We start from the raw sequence: 22370 nt of genomic DNA, 5'->3' as shown, positions 1-22370 counted from the left end.
TCCTGCTTAAACCAAAACCAAAACAAATCTACTGCTGTCGAGTCCATTCCAACTCATAACGACCCTACAGGACAGTGTAGAACTGCCACATAGGGCTCCAAAGGCCGTAAAACTCGACAGAAGCAGACTGCCACATCTTTCTCCCAACCTTTCGGTTGGTTAGCAGCTGAGTGCTTTAACCACTGTGCCACTGGGGCTCCTCCCTCTTGCTTCCCCCCTGAAAAACCAAACTATTGCCATCAAGTCAATTCTGACTCATAGCGACCCTATAAAAATAGGACAGAGTAAAACTGCCTCACAGGGTTTCCAAAGAGTGGCTGGTGGATTCAAACTACTGACTTCTTAGTTAGCAGCCATTGTGGTACCCTATATTTTATTTCTCTCTTAATTCCCTACATCTTCCACTCCGGCTCTGTTCTCAGGTAGGGGTATTACAGACCCATGTCCTCTACTTGTAAACATAAACATTTACATTGGGCAATGGAGGAACTTTATTCTCCACCAACAGGCAGTCATAGAGCTAAGGACAGAATGGGATTAGAATCTGCAGACTGTGACAATCAAAAGTAATCAGCAGGCTAGTGCAATAAAACCAAACCAAACCAAACCCAGTGCCGTCGAGTCGATTCCGACTCATAGCAACCCTATAGGACAGAGTAGAACTGCCCCATAGAGTTTCCAAGGAGCACCTGGCGGATTCAAATTGCCGACCCTTTGGTTAGCAGCTGTAGCACTCAACCAGTACACCACCAGGGTTTCCAGTGCAATAAAAGGATACAATAATTATAATTAATTATAAGCCCAGAGTTGGAGGGGAAAAAAAGCATCTTTCTGTTCATTGTCATCCATCTGATCTCTTTGTTATTTCTAAAAAATAACAAAAAGACCACTGAAAAGAGACACCACTTTCTTGTTCCCAGGTCTCCTTGAGTTTCTCACTGGTGGTTTATTTGGATGGACATAGAGCAGGTCCCAGAATAGAGTTGGGTCTCTTTCTCAGACTGGCAGCTCTGAAACCCTAGAAACTCTTCTCGGCGATCTGGCATTGGGTAGAAAAGTGGTGTTTAGTGCTTTCAGGGGGCACACCATCACCTCACCACTGCAGGCTCACCTCTGTTGACCCAATACTCTCCATCAGAGGCTGGTGTCGACCAGCTGTCCAGGCTCCTGTAGCACCTGCTTCCTTCTGTTTATGGCATTAAGAACTTTCTTCCTGGGACCCAGCTGCATTTGTATGCTCTGAAGGTCCTCATCTGAGCAAAGCAACAGAGCTTCTAGATCAATCTGCTCTCTCATGAAAATGGGGAAGAACTCTTCCAGGTGATGGGACTGCAAGAACACTTCCAGGGGTGTAGCATCAACCACATCTTCCTCCCACTCCACTTCATCCTTATCCCAAGGCAGGTCTTCATCATGGTCATTTTCTTCTTCCTCTTCATCAGCCTCAGCTTTGTCAGCCTCTGTTGCTCCTTGTCTCTGAAGCAATTCACTGGACATTTTAAGCCCCAACTCCCTCTTGCTGTCCGAAAAGTCTTCAGGGCTCAGCACTGTGTTCCTTTTAAAAACAATATTTCCTAGACCTGGACGATTGAGAATGGATTCATGTTGCTCACAGTTGTCCTCCTCTCCTGAGAACTGGAGCTTATCTTTGAAGTCCTCTGAGAATGAGTATTCCCCCTCCTCTCTGAACACTTCCATCACATTCCTTTGCCCACTTCTGCCCTCCTTCCCCATCTGCTCTGCTGTATCTCTGTTCTTCTTGAACTTTAACTTGAAGGTGTCTTTAAGGCTCTTTGACAATGACCCAAATGTGCTAGAAACAGAAGCATTTGAAAAGGATGACCTGGAAGAAGAAAAAGTTCCAGATTCCTCCTTGCTGTACGTGCGGGCCATCTTATTTTGGTGCTTCTCCTGGAGTCTCTCACACTCTTGTATCTGTCTCCTGGCATTCTTCTGAGCCTGCTCCTTCAGCCTGGTGACCTTCTTGGGGTTCACGATATTCTGGGAAGTGGCAGCCTTATCCAGGAGAGCAACACAATGATTCTGTTCCCTGCTGGCAGCAGCATCCAGTGGAGACTGCAAGTCATTGTCAAGGGCAAAGATGTTGGCACCAAAGTTTATCAGGAATGAGACGCAGTGGGCATGGCCATTGGAGGCTGCATAATGTAGAGGAGTATTCCCCCAGATGTCGCATCTATCAGGGTCCCCTCTAGAAGAGAAAATGAAAAAATGCAGATTAATTTTTTTTTCTGAATATGAGGTCCAAAAAACTAAAAACAAAAATAAAGAACAAAGCCAAAATATATGTGAATGTAAGCAAGTGTATCCTGTATTGACATGGTTATAATATAGCTGCCCTAAGTCCAAATATGCCACATCCAGACATAATATGGCCAGGAACAGAAAGAGCCCATCTCTATACCCTGTATCTCCTTTTTAGTAGCTAGAAAAAATTTCTCAGAAGCCCTTGAGCAGAGCAACTCTCATGTCTCATTGGCCAGAATAAGGTCATGTTCCTAAGGGAAAGAAATGGAGCTACCATGTTTGACTTAGATCAATTAGAAATTTCCCCTGAAACTGGGGATAGGGTTACCCACTTATGTGCTAGTAAATGTTAAACTGGGTCACCCTGGGAAACAAGACCCTGGTTTATAGTAATGTACCAACTTCTGTGATGTAAACAGACCTTCCATGGCCAATTTTAAGCTACCAACGTGACATCACTGGACATGGAGTTTGGAAGAGATGTGTATACCATTATATATTATTTCAGCCATACAGATATAATAGATATACATAATCTTAGGAGTATACATAACAGTTATATGTAGTAAAATAATTAGGAAATGATGAGTTTTGGGTATTTATTACCTTTGTTTTAGTGTAATTTATTGAGTTATAAGTTTATATAATTTTATTTCTAATAATGGCTATGGTTATCTGACTTGCAAACTTTCTGAATATTTAGCAATCAACTCTCCTGAGCTGGTAAGAACTGGTTTTAGCATGCCACTGCCACCTACCCTTTAGTCACGTGAGAGGAGATATATAACTGAAACAAAATTGGGTCCTTATTGGCAAGAAAGGAGGAAGGAATGAATGTTGGGTAGGTAACAAACACCTTCTGCACAGTCATATGCATACAAAGGGTAGGGAATCTCCATTTATTTCTCAACTTACTTCCATGTAATTACAGTATCATGTGAACAGTTCTGCAAGGGGTTAAGGTAGAATTGGGGGCACTATTCTTGTGTGCCATCAGGTTGATTCCAACTCACAGCGACCCTGTATGACAGTAGAGCTGCCCCATAGGTTTCTCAGGCTGTAATCTTTATAGGAGCTTATTGCCAGGTCTTTCTTCTGCAAAGCTGCTGGGGGGTTCGAACCACAGACCTTTCTCTTAGCAGCCAATGGTTAAACGCTTATGCCACCAGAGCTCCCTGGGGGCACTATTAGGTGATATTAAAGCCAGAGACCCAATACCTAGCAAAAAAGAGGAACATGGTAGGTGCTCAATACAGATTTGTGAAATAAATGAGCGTCTACTGGAATCCTGCCCCAGGCTATACCACCCCACTCCCATGAGACCTTGAGCTGCATACAGGCACAGATGGAAAGTAAAGTAACAACTTTATTAACTATCACACTGGCCCCAAGCCACTGCTGAGAACTCTGAGAACACAGGAACTAAAGGGCACCTTCCCTTGCCCAAGTCCAAGCCCAAATCTCAGGATTTTATTAAATTCTAGCCAAGTTGGCTTTATGGAAGGACAGGTGAGAGAGTTCAAGAAGGCCTCTTAACATATCTGCAGAATAGAAGGCAGAAGCAGAAGAGAAGATCCAGGCCCTTGTGATTGACCAGTTAATGCACCATGAACCATCTACTAGTTCCTTGCTACTCAAAGTGTGGTCCCTGGACCACCAGTGGCAGCAGCATGGGATTCACCTGCAAGTTTGTTAGAGATGCATAATACCAGACCCAGCCCAGACCTACCGAATCAGAATCTTTAGTCTAACAAGATTCCCAGGTGATTCCTACACAGGCTACAAGTTGAGAAGCCTTGCCCTAGTTAATGTGGCCCAATCTGTGTTCTGTAATCTGATGAATCAGATTTGTAACTTCTCCATGGGAACCATGGCTTCCTCTTACTTTTTACTTACAATGTACTTACAGATCTCCCCCTCGAAAAACCTATCACAAGCTCCCTCTGAGAAAAGAAAGACAAGAGTACAAGAGTGGATTACCCAACAGGCAAGGTAAGCGTGGTGCTTACCTTGCTTACCAGATCATCTGTAGTGAACAATTTCACGTTTTTCTCCATATCAAATATTCTGCTTCTAGTTATGGCCGACATCTGTCTCTCTCCCAACCCCACAGGATCTTCCTACAAAATCAAAGCGTCTTTTCAAATTTATAATCCCTGACAGGGACAGATGACAAGCAAAGGTAAGCATGGGCTTACTTGTGCTTATTTACTAATCTATAGTGAACAATTTCACATGGGTTTCACCACATGATGTGAAACCCATGTGAAATTGTTCACTACAGATTAGGAAGTACGCACAAGTAAACCCGTGCTTACCTTGCTCACTGGGTAATCCTCCTCTGGGCAAGAATAATTATCAGAGTGGTAAAATAAGGCTGGAAGAGTTTGATGTATTTGCCCAAGGGCACACAAGCAGCCTGTTTTGGATATCAGGACTGTGTCCAAGTCTAATTGTCTCTGACACAATATGATTTACATGAGATTTACACATCTCAGCTTTTCTGCTTTACCAGCTATGAGGCCTCAAGGTTAACTGTTCTAGGACTCATTTCCCTCATCTGTAAATTGAGGATAATATTATTACCTATTCATAGGGTTTTTATGTGAATTAAATAAGGTAATATTATAAAGCATTAGAAAAGTACTTGGCCAAAAAAAAAAAAAAAAAGTCAGTTGCCATCAAGTTGACCTTGACTCATGGCAACCCTATGTGTTGTGTGTTAGAATAGAACTATGCTCCATAGGATTTTCTTTTTCTTTTTTTTTTTTTTTAGTAGCTTAGGAATAATTTATTTTCTAAACTAATCCCACTTAAATTGTTCTAAACAACAATAACACAATGGTACTTTGAATATTTATTCACTACTTCTGTTTCTTCCAATTTTTTTCTCCCTTTTCCCTGGCCTTTAAAGTAATGTTCTTTGCTTATCACAGTTATATTTTTTTTACTCCATATTTCACTGGGGTTTTCAACTATCTTCCAAACAATTTCACTTAACAGATCAAGTATTCCTCAAACTCCACATGCCCAAACTAAAATTATTACTTCATCTAACAAAAATGATTCTCCTACAGGATTTCCTGTATCTGTTAATTCCCTTACCACATTTGGTGATCCACAAACTCAAAAGTTTGAGTTTTATACTTTGATTTTTTTTTAATTTTATTTCATTGTTGTTGTTGAGAATATACACAGCAAATCATATAGCAATTCAACTGTTTATACATGTGCAATTGAGTGATACTGATTACATTCTTTAAGTTGTGTAACCGTTCTCACCCTCCTTTTCTGAGTTGTTCCTCCCCCATTAACATAAACTCACTGTCCCCTAAGGTTCCTATCTAATCTTTCCAGTTGCTATTCTTAATTTGATCCCATATAGACAGTTCTTAAAAGAGCATAATACTCAAGGCAGACATTTTTTGCTAGTTAAGCTAAACTACTGTTTGGTTTTAAGAAGACTTTAGGGGATACTTTTGGTTTAAAGTTTAAAGATTTTCCCAGTGTAATAGTTTCAGGGGTTCATCTACCCTCCATGGCTCCAGAAACTCTGGGTTCCATGTGAATTTGAAATTATGGTCTGTATTTTCCCTCTTTTGATCAGGATTCTTCTATAGAATCTTTGATCAAAATGTTCAGTAATGGTAGCTGGGCACTAAGCAATTCTTCTGGTCTCATGGCAAAGGAGGTAGTTGTTCCTGGGGGCAATTAGCCACACATTCCATTTCTTCCTGCTGTTCCTGACGCTTCTTCTTCCTTGGTTGCTCCAGGTGAATAGAGACCAACTGTTGTGCCTTGGATGGCCTATGAAGCTTTTAAGATCCCAGGCACTACCCAACCAGCTAGGAAGTAGAACAGAAGCACTAAACACATTATTAGGCCAATTAACTGGGATGCCCATGAAACCATGACCCTAAACTTCCAAGCCAAGGAATCAAATCCCATGAGGTGTTTGATCGTATATAAGCAGCCTCAGCAGCTATCCATAGGATTTTCAATGGCTGGTTTTTTGGAAGTAGATTGCCAAGCCTTTTATCCAAGGCCACTGACAATTTGCACCACCCAGGGTTTCCAAAGTGCTTGGTACATAGTGAACATTCAATAAACATCACCTATTACCATCTCCCTTGTCTCTAAACTCATAGTTCTTAGTTTCACACATTTATTTTCTCTCACACTGCCCTCCTCCCAGTAAATTCCTGTCACACCACAATTGTTTTTGTGGCTTTAACAAAAAACCAGACTATTTTTTGGAGCTAAGTTTTAGGTTTACAGAAAATTTGTACAGAAAGTACAGAGTTTCCATATACCCCCTCTCCCTCCTGCACACTGTTTTTCCTATTATGAACATCCAGCATTCCTGTGGTACATTTGTTCCAACTGATGAATGATAATGACACATTATTACCAAAGTCCACTGTTCACATTAGGGTTCACTTTTTGTGTTGTACAGTCCTATGGATTATGACAAATGCATAATGTCATGTGTCTACTATTACAGAATCATACAGAATAGTTTCACTGCCCTAAAAATGCCCTGCGCTTCACCGTTTGACCCCTTCCTCCATCCTGTAGCTTTTTAACAGTCACAGTCTTACTTAGCGGAGACGATGGTGGTTCAGTGGTAGAATTCTCACCTCCCCTGCAGGAGACCTCGGTTAGATTCCCAACACATGCACCTCAAGTGCAGCCACCACCTGTCTGTCGGTGGATGCTCCCGTGTTGCAATGATGCTGAAGAAGTTTCAGGGGAGCTTCTATGCTAAAACAGACTAGGAAGAAAGGCCTGGCAACCTACTTCTGAAAATCAGCTAATGGATTGCAATGGTCCAAACAACAACCAGTCACGGGGATGGTGCAGGACTGGGCAGTGTTTTGTTTTGTTACACATGGGGTTGTCATGAGCTGGGGGCCTACTCTACAGCAGCTAAAAGTTTGTCAAATTTTTATGCCCTGCCTCCCTAATTAGATAATACGTCCCAGAGGGCAAGGCCTTTTTCTCTTTGCATCATCTATACCTCCTAGCACAGAAGTCTCAAACTCAACCTAAAGAAGCCAGGCAAGTAATGTGAATAACTGACTGGGGCCAAGTTTATTCTTTCAGTGAAGTCACGGTCAAGTATATCCACCACGTAGAAAGGGCAGCTGTTGCTCAGCTCTGGCTACCTTAAATAAAAGCAGACACAATATTGCCAGAACTTCCATTTTTCAAACGAAACCAGAAAAGCCAGATTTTCATGTGAAATTCTGTGACATGTAAATGTTGGCTCAAATTTAAAAGAAAAATATAGTGAAGTCCAAATAAGCACACGTGTGAACTAGATCCAGCTCCCGAGCTGGCAGCACAGCATGAGCAGACAGACGCGCAGCTGGCTGATCTGACCAGGCCTACGTGGAGCTCCAGGAGCAGACTTCAGTGTGATTGGAGGCGGTGGAGTTGAGGGCAAAGGAATAGAGTTGGAAGGGGAAGGAAAGAAAACGAAATTGAATCTAAGGAAAGCAAATGCTAAATAACGTAGTTGTGTTGGGAGCTTCCAACTTCATTTGTTATAAGAAAAAGCAGCCACTTTCAAGAGGACTTTTGGTCATTCAGCCTGATTTCATTGTTTTGGATCAGAGGCAGCCCCCTTCAATCTTGGCATAGTTGCATATCTGAGGGGAGCGTAGTACCTCACCCCTAAAAACGTAGTTTCACTTTTTTAATTTATTTTAACCAAACACCCTATTCAAAAGAACTCCTTAAGTACCCTAGACATCAAAGAGGGATTGTAGAACATCCAAGATGTTACTGTAAACAAAAACATACCAATTAATTTTGCATGGGTTGGATCATGTAGGAGGGAAATTTCCAGTAAATCTTTGACCAGAGTAAATAGCAAAAAACTAAAATCCACGCTCCTACTACTTTTAGCAGAATTAAAACGAAAATTAGCAATGCCTGCCTTTTAGGCTCTCTACCTGGCAAAGCAACCTTGGTAGTTACGGGGTATCTTCTCTGTGGATGAGTCAGGATATGGATGGAATGCACCCAGCAAGTGAGGTTTTGACACAGCTGCATTTGTGTCAAATGGCCTTAAGAACTATTCTTTTCATGATAGGGAGATAGAAACAATATATCAGAAAAGACCTTGGGCACCAGCCTACTAAGTTGCCAGGCAACCTGAAAGGTTCAGTTTGAGCAGGCAGGGACCTAGGTGAAAAGTTTTTATCGCCAGCCTTGGGCATCTGGCACTCCAAAGATGTTCTCCATCAAAACTATTCGAGTAGTTCTTTTGATTCTTTTGAAACTGAATAAATACTCTGTGTTCTCATTTAAGGCCTGAGTGGTTCTTCACTGTGACAATCAGTTTATAAAGAAATTAGTGGGAGTGTGAATGTTACAGGGTATTAAGGAGTTCCGGTTAAATCTACATGCTTATAGCCATGGAATAGGGGGAATTTTCCCATTTCAATAGCTTTTAAATGATCCTTCCAAGATGGCAGGAAGAACATAAAGCCAGAGAGGACCCCAAAAAGCGGGCCTTGTTTTAAGAAAATTTCAAATGCAAAAATCCAAATTTATAGATGAAACTGTCAGTTCAGATGATTCATGATCTTTCCTCATACATTTAAGCTATTTCTACCTGCAAAAATTCTATTTACAGGCAACTTTCTAAACTGATGTGCAACTTAAATAAACATATTTTCCATTGACAGGTTTCATTGGGTCCCCCTAAATTCAAATCCAAGGCAATCGTGTATCTTTCAATCTTTGGTCTCTTCCACATTTCTGCATAGAACCATTGCATATAACCTGCCCAGTTATTCCCAAACTGGTCCCCTTGTTTGATGATCTGAGTCCAACACTGATGCTATATGATTTCTTCGGACTGAGCTCAGTCTAGTGTTTATTGTTTATCTGTTCTTTTCTTTTTTTTTCTGAAAGAGAAATGCACTGAAGAGGTCTTAAAATAATCCATATTTTGCCCTTGCTTTTTGGTAGATCACTGCATTTGGGCTATAGTTTTTGTTTTAAAGTCTGGTTTCTTATTTTACAGATGCGTAAACAGATCCAGAACAATGATGTGACTTATAAAGCTAGGCTTCTACCAAGTCGTGTTCTTTTTTTATTCTATTTTTTTTTTTATTGTGCTTTCGATGAAGGTTTACAGAGCAAATTAGTTTCTCATTAAACAATTAATACATATATTGTTTTCTGACATTGGTTGCCAACCCCACGGCATGTCAACACTCTCCCCTTCTTGGTCTTGGGTTCCCCACTACCAGCTTTCCTGTCCCCTCCTGTCTTCTAGTCCATGCCCCTGGGCTGTTGTGCACAGTCAGTCTTGTTTTGTTTTATGGGTCTGTCTAATCTTTGGCTGAAGGGTGAACCTCAGGAGTGACTTCAGTACTGAGCTAAAGGGTACCCAGGGGCCATACTCTCGGGGTTTCTCCAGTCTCTGTTAGACCAGTAAGTCTGGTCTTTTTTTGTGAGTTAGAATTTTGTTCTACATTTTTTTCCCCATAGGCTACAGTTTTAAAAGCTGGCTTGGTATTATTGTCACAAAATAGGTAATTAGCTTATATTAAACTACTCTGAGCCTCTGTTCCACTCCAGTTTCTCCTTTTGAAGTTGATCTGATTTTTTTGGGTAGTTGTTCTTCTCAGAATAAAATCATTATTTCAAAAATGTTTTTCTACATAAGAAGAAATATGTGGCCTCACTAATAATCAAAGAGATGCAAATTAAAACAATACACCACCATGCTTTTTGCCTATCAGATAAAGCAATGCTTAAAAAGAATATTAACACTCAATTTTGGCAAGTGTGTGGGAAAATAAACAATGCTGGAGAAGACATAAAGTGGTTCAAATTTCTAGGCACAATATGTGCCAAAACTTTTAAAACATGGTGCCCTCTTGAATCAACAATTTTGCCTTTAGGAATTTATCCTAAGGAAATGGTCAGCCCTTTGTGCAAAGATGAATGCTCAAGGATGTTTGTCCCAACTTTATTTATAAACAGTTAAAAGACTCGATTCAAATGAAATGCCATGAGCAAGCAATTGATTAAATAAGCTGTGACAAAACCAGAAAACAGAATGTCATGTAGTCATTAAAAATAGTGGCGTGAACCTCGTCTTTTAAGTGAAAACGGTCTGTGATCTATTGCTAAATAATTAGAAGCAGGTTTCAGAACAGTTTCTATAAAAAAAAAAAAATATATGAAGGCTTTTTTTAAGGGGGAAAATGTGTGCATTTGTTCAAAGGAAAAAGGCTGAAAGTGAGAAAGAGCCCCACAGTGTTGCTTTAAAAATCCTATTTTCTTTGCTTGGTTTCCTCCCCCACAGTGTTGCATTAAAAATCCTGTTCCCTTTGCTGGGCTTCCTCCCCTCCAACTTTGCATCTGAATCCTGCTTCTGCTTGGAAGTTATGTGTAAACCCCATTGCACCCCGGTTGTACGATTAAGAATGTTGCTGATGTAACTTGTATGAACTCCCTACTTGTAAAACCCTTAAAAGTAATTTGTCTGCTCGCCCTTGAGGAACAGTCCTGGCACCAACAGCTCGGACTGACTCCTTTTCCTTGTACAATGAAATAAAGGTGCCTTTCCTGTTCTCCCATAACGGTCTCTCATTTATTGGCCAATATGAGTCTTTTTTTTTTATATGAGTCATGCAGAGCAAGAACCTGGGGTTTCCACCTGGTAACAAAAGGATATACGCCCAAATGTTAATGAGGCAAGATTTAGGGTGATTTTGCTTTATTACATATATCTTTCCAATTTGGTGTGAATTTTTACAGTAAGTATATATTCCTTTAAGAATCAGTAAAAAAAGAAAAAAAAACCTTATTTCCATTTTACAAAATAAAACAAAGCCAAAGAAAGATCATGTACACTTTCAAGGCAAAATGAAGTTCTTGGCAGTTGGGGGCCATCCTTCCAGTGTACTTGATAACAAATGAAGTTACTAATTTCCATCATTAAATTATAGAAACCCTAGTGGCACAATGGTTAAGCACTTGGCTGCCAACTGAAAGGTTGGTGGCTGGAACCCACCAGCCGCTCCATGGGAAATAAAACGTGGCAATCTGCTCCTATAAAGATTAAAAAACCAAAAAACCAAACCCATTGCCCTTGAGTCAATTCCAACTCATGGGGCCGAGCAGAACTGCTCCATGGTGTTTCCAAGGAGTGGCTGGTGGATTCAAACTGCTCAGCTTAGCAGCCATAGCTCTCAACCATGGCGCCACTAGGGCTCCCCTGTAAAGATTAGGGCCTAGGAAGCCCTATGAGGCAGTTCTACTCTGTCTTATAGGGTTGCTTTGAGTTGGAATTGACTCAGTGGCACACAACAACATCATTAAATTAAAGAAAGAAAAATAGCTCCCTAATAAAGCCTGGGTTTTCATATTGATGGTCTTCATCAGATAGTAACAGATAAACACTTAAATAATCATACTGGAATGGACGTCAATAATTGATCAGCTTCAAAATTCAATTTTTAATTCTTGTTCCCACTTCAATCTAATTGGCAATTTTGATCTAACACAGGTCCCTGAAGACTGGTGATGGCCAAATGAGAGGTAACCTAGTAAAATCCTCCCCCCCCAAATTTTTTTTCCAGCTTAGACCAGACCAACTAACACAGAAGGTCTAAAATGCTTCTGGAGGGAAGGAAACAAAACCTGGGCTGTAACAGAATCAATGAGAAGACATGAGTTGAGAAAGAAGGACTGGAAGAAGTAGGGTTAGAAGAATTTCTGTGCCCATAGCCAGTGCTTAACCAAAAACAAAACAAAACTAGTTGCTGTTAAGTCAATTCTAACTCATGGAATGCTTAAATAAATATAAATTAATGGACCAAGTTTTAATATTACATTAAGAGAAAAATCACTTTATCATGTCAAATAAATGGGGGAAAGGGTGGATTACATAGCAAATTGTGTGGCAACAAATGACTAACCACTTGGAGAATGTATAGTTAAATCATAACCTCACGTCTTAAACCAAAATAAATTATATACGAAATAAGTAAATTATGAAACAAAACTAAGATAGTAAAAAGAAAAAAAAAATTTTTTTTTCTTTTTTCTCAGTCAATATGTTGGCATGACCTCAAAGTCAGAAATTATATAGGAAAAGATTGGTAGGCATAAGTAAATACACTTCAATATTTATGTTTACTATTATATTTAAAATATCTGTTGTCAAAATAAAAACAGAAATTATGAATTGTGAAAATACTGCATTTGTTACATTTATGACAAAGGTTGATTTTTTTTTAGATCTTGTGTTTTAGGCGAAAGTTTACAGTGCAAATTAGTTTTTTTATTAAAAAATTTTATACACAAATTATTTTATGACACTAGTTACAATCCCCACCTTGTGTCAGCATTCCTCTCCCTTTCCCTTCCCACCCTGGGTTCTCAGTGTCCACTCATCCAGTTTTCCTGTCCCTTCCTGCTGTCTCATCGTTACTTTTGGGCAATGTTGCCCATTTACTTGATTATTCTCATGGACTTGATTGAACTAAGAAGTACTTTCCTCTTGCATGTTATTGTTTTATAGGCCTAACTAATCTTTGGCTGAAAGGTGGACTTTGGGAGTAGTTTCAGTTTTGAGTTAGCAGGGTTAGACCATAGTCTCGGAGGTTCCTCTGGTCACTGTCACACCAGCAAGTCTGGTCTTTTTTTGTGAATTTGAATTTTGTTCTACATATTTCTCCTGTTCTGCCTGGGACCCTCTTTTGTGATTCCAGTTGGAGTGGTTCGTGGTGGTAGCTGGGCACCATCTAGTTCTTCTGGGCTCAGACTGGTGGAGGCTATGGTTCATGTGGCCCATTAGTCCTTTCAACTAATATTTTTCTTATGTCTTTGGTTTTCTTCTTTCTCCTTTGTTCCAACAGTGCTGGGACCAATAGATGTATCTTAGATAGCCACTCGCAAGGTTTTAGGACCTCAGATACTACTCACCAAAGTAGAATGTAGAATATTTTCTTTATGAACTATGTTATGCCAATTGACCTAGATGTCCCCTGAGAGCATTGTCCCCAGCCCTCAGCCCCAGTAACGCAGTCTCTCAAGGTGTTTGGATGTGTCCAGAAAGTCTTTGCCTTAGTCAAGTGGTGCTGGCTTCCCCTATATTGTGTGTTATCTTTCCCTTCACCAAAGTTAACACTTATCTACTGCCTACTTAGGGAGCGGTTGGTATTCTTAACTTTTAAAAAGCATTTTTATATCAGTGCGAAATGTTGAATACCCCAATATAAAAGTGGGAAAAGGTTATAAATACAGTTCACAAAAGGCTACTAAATATAAAAAGAATTTTCAGCCTCACCAGTAATCAAAGAAAAGAACATTAAGACAACACTGATACATCATTTTTAACTTACCAGATTGGCAAAAATAAGTACTTTCTAAAGGGTAAGTTATCAATACACAAAAAAGTATCTAAATTGTACACATGCCCATAGACTCAGAAATTTCACTTTGAGAAATTTATCTTCAAGGAAATATGAGCAAAGATATACGTACAAGGATATTCATCACAGAACTGTTTAAACTGGGGGAAACTATTTTTTCAAAAGAGGGACTAAGAAACGTATTCGTTGTCTAAAATACTAAGAAGTCCCTAAAAAATCAGTCACAGAAGTATACTGACCTAGAAAAAAACTGCCCATGATGAATTCAGGGGTAAAAAAAAAAAAAAAAAGTTACAAAAAAAGTCTATTTAGTATACAATTTGTGATGTATATATCACATTTAAGTTGGAATTCGAAAGATGAAAAGGAGTTGGCCTTCTTATAGAATCTTTAGATTGTGCACTTCCTCCATTGAAGATGGAGGAAAGAGTGTTTCCCTGAAGACAGAACACTGCGCTTTCTAGGAGCAGAAGTTTAGTACAGCTGGAACATGGCTTGAGTGGGGAAAGGCCAAGTTGTAGATGAGGCCAGATCACAAAGGGCCTTACAAACTCTGCTAAGGAGTTGAACTTTATCCTAGGAACCACAGAAACCATTTCATGGGTTTACACAGGGGAGTCACCAGGTAGGCTTGTGGTTTATGAAATTTGCTCAGGCCAGAGAGAATGCTGGGGCCTCTTTTAATGGCAGAGGTGAGAGATGAAAGAGACCTAGATGAGGGAATGTGGAGACAGGGATGGATATGAGTGGCAGATCACATGTAGAATTCATAGTGATTGGATGTAGGGTTGGGTAGAAAAGGAAGTGAAGGGTCAAGGTTCCAGGTTCTGGCTTTGACAGCCTGTGGAGGTTGGTGACCTTTAGGAAAGCGGGGAGTACTTTAGGAAGATTTAGAAAAATAACCAAAGATGGGGAAAGTGCCCGAGGGACTGAATGAGGAAGTAAAGTTGGTCTTCTCTGTCCTGCTTGGTCTGATTTACTACTTCCTTTTCCCAGACACTTCATCCCCATTGGTCAGCTTTGTCTAGATTGTAACACTGTGTGATCTCCTCACTCTTCCCACCACCCCACCCAGCCTAGGCTTCCCAAACTCTCCTCTACTCAAAGTAGACCTCTGTCCAAAGCGCAAGATCTCAGTTATTTCAGAACCGGTAAGTGAATTTGTCCTCCTAGAAGAGGGCTGGGGCTCTTTGGAGCCAGCAGAGAGCCTTTGCTCCATTTGAGGTCCACTTTATATGAGAATGGAGCCCCAGTGGCACAGTGGTTAAAAGCTCAGCTGCTAACCAAAAGGTCGGCAATTCAAATCCACCAGCTGCCCTTGGAAACCCTATGGGGCAGTTCTCTCTGTCCTATAGGGTTGCTATGAGTCAGAATCAACTCAATGCCAATGGTTTCTCCTTTGTATACCTGAAACATTCCTGCAATAATTGTCATATGGCCTTTATTATAAAAACAACATAAGCTGAACCCAGAAAATTAAGCCATACATACAAAATACAAGGAAAAAAAGTCCTATAATATTATGCTATTAACATTTGTGCATATGTGTATATATATTCTTTCCCTTACCCCCTAGACTGGGATAGATGCCTGTGTTATTTATTTAAGGCCCTCTATTTCCCCTTTTGTAACAGACATCATGACTTGTTTAATCTATCTTCCCCTCTCAACTCTGATCACCATGAGGCCAGGAGTAGTACCTCTCTTATTGGTCACAGTATCCCGAGTGGCTGGTAAAACGGCTGGCACAGAGCAGATACTAAATAAATATGCATTGAATTAAACTGAATTCACTTGGCTCCTTTATTACATTTTCTTTCCTTCTTTCTTTTTTAACCCTTTTGGGTCATAGTCAAAAACACTGCTTAGCCCAACTGGTAACAGGCAAAGGAAAAAGAGCTGGTTATGTCCTGAATTAGAATTTGGGAAGGGGTGTATTTTTGTTGGCCAGCCAGAGAAGTAATGAAGTTAAGATAGGCTGAAGGTCTTTTTTATAGCTTGGAAAGCCAGCAATACCATGGAAGAATCATAGGCTTGGACTGGGATTGAGTGTTAATAAAATGCTCTGGGGTTTTAACGGCACAGATGAAAAAATAAAATAAAAACGTCTTTTGTTCAAACCAAAGCTGACATCCTAAAACCAAATAGAACAGTGACCTCTTTTTAAAGAGTCAACCATTTAAATTTGATAGGAAAAAAATTTAAAGGTATAGAATTAAATTTTCTTTTCTCCAAGGCAGATAGCAACACGTTAGAGTTCAGGGTCTTTCTTTTGTGTGTGGCTCAAAAGGGCTGAGCCACCCTCATGGTGCCGGTTCTCAGTGGCAAAAGAGGCATCTCCAGGCATAGCTCTCTCCTTTTCCTTAAAAAGCCAATTATTTGGACAGTCTAGAAAGATTGTAAAGTATTTGCACTGACTTCCCTGCCTCTTGCTGCTATCTGCAAAATCTTACCATAGACACTGTTTCTAATTGAAACCACCACGCTGAACTTACCCTCTGCTGCAGATTATTTCTAGAGCTTCTAAGTTTCCATGGTAAGCTGCCAGGAGCGTGGGAGTCATGCCATCTTCATCAGAAAGATTCAGATCTCGCTTGGTAGCCTCTTTCAGAAGTTCCAGGTAGCTATCACTAGCAGCTTGGTGGTAGCGGGTAGACATTTTTCTGCTCACAAAAGCTTGGCCAAATACTTCTTTCTAGGCACAGTAGGATGTTGGCCCCACAGCCTTCCCACAGATCTGGTTAATCAGTGACAAGGAAGAGAGTCATTCTAGGGCAAAGTTCATCCCAGCCTTGCTCCTTGGAAGGCAGCCAAGGAGCATTGAACTTGGACCTTTTCATTCTGGAATAACCATGCCTTTGAACCCTGAGACCTGTAGTGTTCATTTCAAATGTTTCGAGGCACGCTTTATCTTTTTTTTTCTTATGCCCATTAGCAAGTCTAGAATATAATAATCTGGAAACACACACACAGATATCTCAGCACCGAGTACAGTCAATAATTTCCACAAATTGCATGGCTAGTCTAGTTCACTAGTCTAGTCTATTTCTTTTTTAATAACTTTAAGTATAATTTACACACTATAATATTTACCCACTGTAACTGTCAAATTTCCAAGGAGCAGCGGGTAGATTTGAACTGGCAACCTCTTGGTTAGCAGCTGTGGTACGATTAATTACTTTTGTGTGTGGTTTTTCTAGCCATGGTCTTGTAACTCCCACACAGGTGATTGGGTGGGGCTGTGCAAATAAGGTAATTGTGGCCCACCGAGGGGATTGGTCAGTTTTTGCCTTAAAAGAGAGCCAATCCCAGAGCAGGGAGGAGAGCCCACCGTCACCACCAAAGAGGGCGAGACTCACAGGAGATGGTGCAGTGGGACTCCTGGCCCACAGAGTGAGAAAGCTGAGTGCCTTTGGACAGAGACTGACGCGCAGAGAGAAGTCTATGCCTGACCCATGAATATGGGACCTTGCTAACCTCTATAGTCACATGAACCATTTCCTTTATATGGTTTGTGAGTTCTGTGAGATGTCGCAGCAAATTAGGAAACCCAAAGAGAGGAGGGAGAGTACTGAAGTGAGAGAGAGTACTGGAGTGGTACAACAGCTTGGAAAAGCTAAACATTTGGGACATCTTTAATCTCCACGTCATAGGAACTAGCCTTGCACTGATCCGTATGAAAAAAGTTATTCATTTAGCACCCAAACACTTAACCACTGCACCACCAGGGCTCCAAGTGTAAAAATTTGATGCTTTTAAATATATTTACAGAGTAAGGCAAACATCACCACCACAATCCAATTTTAGAACACTTCTATCACCCCAAAACATCCCTTGGCTTATCAGTAGTCAAACCCCTTTCCCATTCCCAACTCCAGGGAACTACTAATTTTCTGTCTCTATACATTTTTTTTTTTAAATACATTTGGGTTTTTTTTTTTGGCATTTTGCATAGATGGAATCATACAATACATAGTCTTCTATGTCTAAACTTTTTTTCATGTGGCTTTTTTTTTTAGGTTCATCCATGTTGTAGCATGTAACAGTAGTTCATTCCTTTCTTTTGCTGAATAATATTTCATTGTATTAATATACCATGTATTTTCTACTGAACACGTGATGGACATTTGGATTGTTTCCACTCCTTGGCTATTATGAATAATGCTGCCATAAACATTCACTTACAAGTCTTTGTGGGCACATATATTTTCATGTCTCTTGGGTAGATACCAAAAAGTAGAGTTGTGGATTGTATGGAAAACTTTTATTTAACTTTTTAAGAGACTGTCAAACTGTTTTACAAAGTGGTTGTACCATTTTACATTCCCACCAGCTACGTATGAGGGTTCCAGTTTCTCCACATCCTTGACAATCCTTGTTATTATATTTTTTATTATAACCAACCTAGTGGGTGTGAAGTGGTACCTCATTGTGGTTTTTAATTTGTATTTCCCTGAGGAGCCCTGGTGGCACAGTAGTTAAATACTTGGCTGCCAGCTGAAAAGTCAGGGGGGTTGAACCCACCAGCTGCTCCACAGGAGAAAGATGTGTCAGTCTGCGGCCATAAAGATTACAGCTTTGGAAATCCTATGGCGCAGTTCTACTCTGTCCTATAAGGTCGCTATGAGTGGGAATCGACTCAAAGGAACACAACAACAATGAGGACTAATTATGTTGATCACCTTTGCATGTGCTTATTAGCCATTATTACATCTTCTATTTAAATTTTGCCCATTTTTTAAATGGAGTTGTTTATCTTCTTATTGAGTTATAAGAGTTCTTTACATATTCTGGATACAAGTCTTTATCAGGTATATTTTTAACTGAATGAAGATGAAAACACATCAAAATTTATGAGATACAGCTAATGCAGAGCTTAGGGGAGAATTTATAGCATTTAATGCCTGTATTAGTGCAGTGTAATGAATTACTTCATATGGCCTTTCTTGCCTTGTAACTCCCACGCCAGAGGTGGGAAAGAGAAGAGCCCATCACCACCAAGGAAGGAGAGGCCAGCAGGAGAGACCCAGGCAGTTTAAACATGGGCTATCTAAAACGGGGGGAGATAAAGGCATGAAGTGTCTGGCTTACATGCTTTCATGAGTGCTTACATTAAATGAGGGGTAAAAGGGAGGATCCCCACTGAATAGATTCCTCTTTTCCTGATAGGTCTAGGGAATAGAGGGTGGGGGGAGATGTTGACAGGATTATATGATTCAGCTGTGAGTGCTGATTGTTAACAAGGTTAACTGTGATTGTAAAAACTATAATTGTAGAAGCAGTAAGTATGAAAGAGTGGACTAAGGCGGAGGCACTGCTGGACTGGAGTACAGTGGCTAAACCTAAATCCCTTAAAGATTTTGCTATGCTGATTACCTTGGGAGGTTCAGAGCAAGGGAATAATCTTCTCTCAGTTAAATTTTATCAGAGGCCAGGAACAGTGAAGATGAGATGACTTTTGGAGAACCTGACCAGATCAGATGTAAACCCACAGCAGATCTGAATGGCTGGTATATGAGTAACCTCACCCTGAGGACTCTTTGCCCTATTGAAGGACTAATTGTTAATGACTGTTTTGGGCTGATAAAATGATTGGGAGGGGGAATTTATCCTTCAAATATGAAAGAACCATGGCTAGAAAAACCAGTGGGCGGCCTGTGGTGTAATGAATTACTTAATATGGTCTTTCTCCCCATGGTCTTGTAACTCCCACCCAGATGATTGGACGAAACTGCGTGATAGGGTAATTGTGGCCCATCAAAGGGCATGGTCAGTTTTGCCATCCCGCTGGGGTTGAAATAAGCCACCTCAAAGGTGGGGAAGAAAAGAGACCACCACTACCAAGGAAGGAGAGACCACCAGGACAGACCGGCAGCAGGAGACAGCACGGTGGGCTTCCTGGCCCACAAAGACAGAAAGCTGAATGCCTCTGAACAGACTGAAGGCCAGGGAGAGTCATGCCTGTGAGCACAGCTGGGAAGAGGCTATCCTGATGGAAGAACTGTATCTTGAGTGTTCCTGAGCCTGAATTATTAACTGTTACTTCCATAATAAACCCCGTAATTGTGAGTATGGTCTGTGAGTTTCATGTGGCCGTTGTAAAGAATTATCGAACCCAGTAGAGAGTGCTGCGGGAGGGACATTTGGTGTCAGAATTGCTAAAGATGGTGGAGAGAGGACATGTGTCTGACCCCCACCTCATACGAATCAGCCTTGGGCTGTTGATCTTGGTTCTCCTTCCCCTTTGTGAAGTTAGAGGAGGTCAGACATTGTCCCATGCCATTCTTACATTTAGAAAAGAAGAAAGATCTCAATTAAAAAAAACAAGCTTCTACCTTAAAGAAAGGAGGAAAAGCATAGAAAAACTAGTGTAAATGAAGAACACAACATAAAGCCAAAAAAATTCCAAATCTTTCCATAATCAAAATAAATGTAATTGGGCCAAATTCACCAGTTAGGAGATGCAGCCATGTCTTGTTTACAATAGTCACATCTAAAATCTAAAACTGCAGAAAGATTGCAAGCAAAACATAGAAAAGCTATATCAAGCAAATACTAACAGAAAATTGGTGTAGCTATATTTACATCATGCAAAATATACTTTCCAGCAAAACAAATTACTAGGGATAAGGACCAGACAGGCCAGACCAGACCCAGTGCTGTCGAGTCAATTCTGACTCATAGCGACCCTATAGGACAGAGTAGGACTGCCCCATAGAGTTTCCAAGGAGTGCCTGGCGGATTCGAACTGCTGACCCTTTGGTTAGCAGCCGTAGCACTTAAGACACTATATAATGATGAAAGGAACATCATCAAGAAAATATGATCATTCTAAACTTGTTTGTACCTAATAACACAGCTCCAAAAGAGAAAACAAAAATTAGTAGAATTTAAAGATAAGGAACAAATCCATAACCATATGCACCCCTTAATGTTATATATCAACCAGATAAAACATTAATAGAGATATAAAAGATATGAACATAATTAACAAGCTTGATCTAATAGTCATATATACTACCCTGAATCCAACAGAAAAATACATGTTCTTTTTAAGCACACAGAGAATATTTATAAAAACTGACTACTTAATAGAACCAATTGCGGGTCTCAACAAATACCAAATAATGGCTTTTATGTAGACCATGTACTTCAAAGCCCTGCAATAAAATTAAAACCCACCACACTTAAGCAACTGATGTAGTCGTTTTACACTCTTATATTTTTATATCATTGTCATCATCAAATATACACCATTTTGCATTGTTTTTTCCCTTTTAATTCAATATTAAAAATTTAATTCAAATATTTAAAATAAATATTTTCCCACGTTGTTTCAAAATCTCTCATATGTTTAGATAATAGGACACTAAACTGGTGTGAGGAAGTCTGCAACTGTTTATTCCTCTTCTCTCTTTTTGTCCAGGTCTTCTTGTCTGACAATCTTTACTCCAGAATGAATTGTTTGTTCGCTCGGAAAAAGCACAAAGGTTTCATCTGCAGGTTCCTCACAATATTAATTAGCTCCAAGGATCACTCTTTGCTTCTTTTTCTGGTTTCTATGCAAAAGTAAGGGGCCCTGGTGGTGTAGTGTTTAAGACTTGGCTGCCATCCAAAAGGTTGGCAGTTCAAATCTACCAGCTGCTCTTTAGAAACCTTCTGGGGCAGTTCTACTTGTCCTGCAGGGTCGATATGAGTCAGAATCGACTCAACAGCAATGGGTTATGCAAAAGTAAGGAGCTCTGGTAGCCAATGGTTAAAAGCTCAGCTGTTAACCGAGAGGTTGGTGGTTCGAACCCACCCCGTGGCTTCTTAGGAGAAAGACCTACTGATCTGCTCCCATAAAGATGACAGCCTAGAAAACTCTATGTGGCAGTCCTACTTTCACATGGGGTCGCTATGAGTAGAAATCAACATGAAAGCACCTAACAACGACATGCAATAGCAATAGGAGCAACCTGGAGGGCATCATTATTTATCCGTAAAAAGAGAACAATTTTTTTTTAACCCAGAAAGAGTGAGATATTCAAACATGATGGTGGGTGCTGTGAGAATGGGAGAGAGCTACAGCTCAGCAACAGGCCTATTATTTACCCAAAGCCCAAAGGGAACAAAAGTAGTGAGAAATGGCGAGGGCAGAGATTAATGAAAAGAACTAACACAGACTTGTATACCAAGTGGATGCTAACTCCTCATGAAGAGTCTTGATAATTGTGGGGCAATCAGGGATTTTGACTATGTATTTCTGGGATTCATGTTGGTCCTGTGGAAATAAGCATGTATGAGTCTGTTCTAACAGCATGCTGCTGGGCTCTTGGAAGATGAAGAATATCTTCCATACACCTTAGAGGAGAGACTTTAGAGTCATGCTTGAGTGGCAATGACCCTCTGCTCGGTTGTTCTAGAACCTAGCCTGCTAAGGTTCTCATCAAAGTTCCCATTGGACCCACACCCTGCCCTCACTCCTTCACAGTTTACTTATGTTTGTATAATTCACCTTGGAGCAATGTCCTGCCAGTGACTTCTGTGTTCCCTTGGTTGCCAAGTAGGTCCAAAGGGATGGGCCATATTTTCTCCCTCCTTTTCCTAAAACTTTAGAATTCAACTTATTACTTAGCACCACAAACATTTAACTATTTCACTTTGAGAGGTCAGTTCTGCCCAGACAGCATTTCTTTTTCTTTTTAAATAGTATTT

The 22370-nt window shown here is 40.3% G+C and overlaps 1 protein-coding gene across 1 annotated transcript; it reads right to left on the bottom strand.

Annotated features, from left to right (window-relative positions):
• Window positions 1–1134: 1134 nt before the first annotated feature.
• On the bottom strand, window positions 1135–16332 carry ANKS4B (ankyrin repeat and sterile alpha motif domain containing 4B). The gene is made up of 2 exons (XM_049903634.1): window positions 16169–16332; window positions 1135–2209 (listed from the first exon to the last, which is right to left on the bottom strand). The coding sequence occupies exons 1-2, from the start codon at window positions 16330–16332 to the stop codon at window positions 1135–1137; spliced, it is 1239 nt and encodes a 412-aa protein (XP_049759591.1).
• Between the last annotated feature and the right edge of the window lie 6038 nt (window positions 16333–22370).

Source organism: Elephas maximus, chromosome 12 (assembly GCF_024166365.1).
Source record: "Elephas maximus indicus isolate mEleMax1 chromosome 12, mEleMax1 primary haplotype, whole genome shotgun sequence".
Taxonomy (NCBI): domain Eukaryota; kingdom Metazoa; phylum Chordata; class Mammalia; order Proboscidea; family Elephantidae; genus Elephas; species Elephas maximus.
The sequence above is the reverse complement of the archived record's forward strand: the minus strand, read 5'-3'. Positions and strand labels throughout refer to the sequence as shown.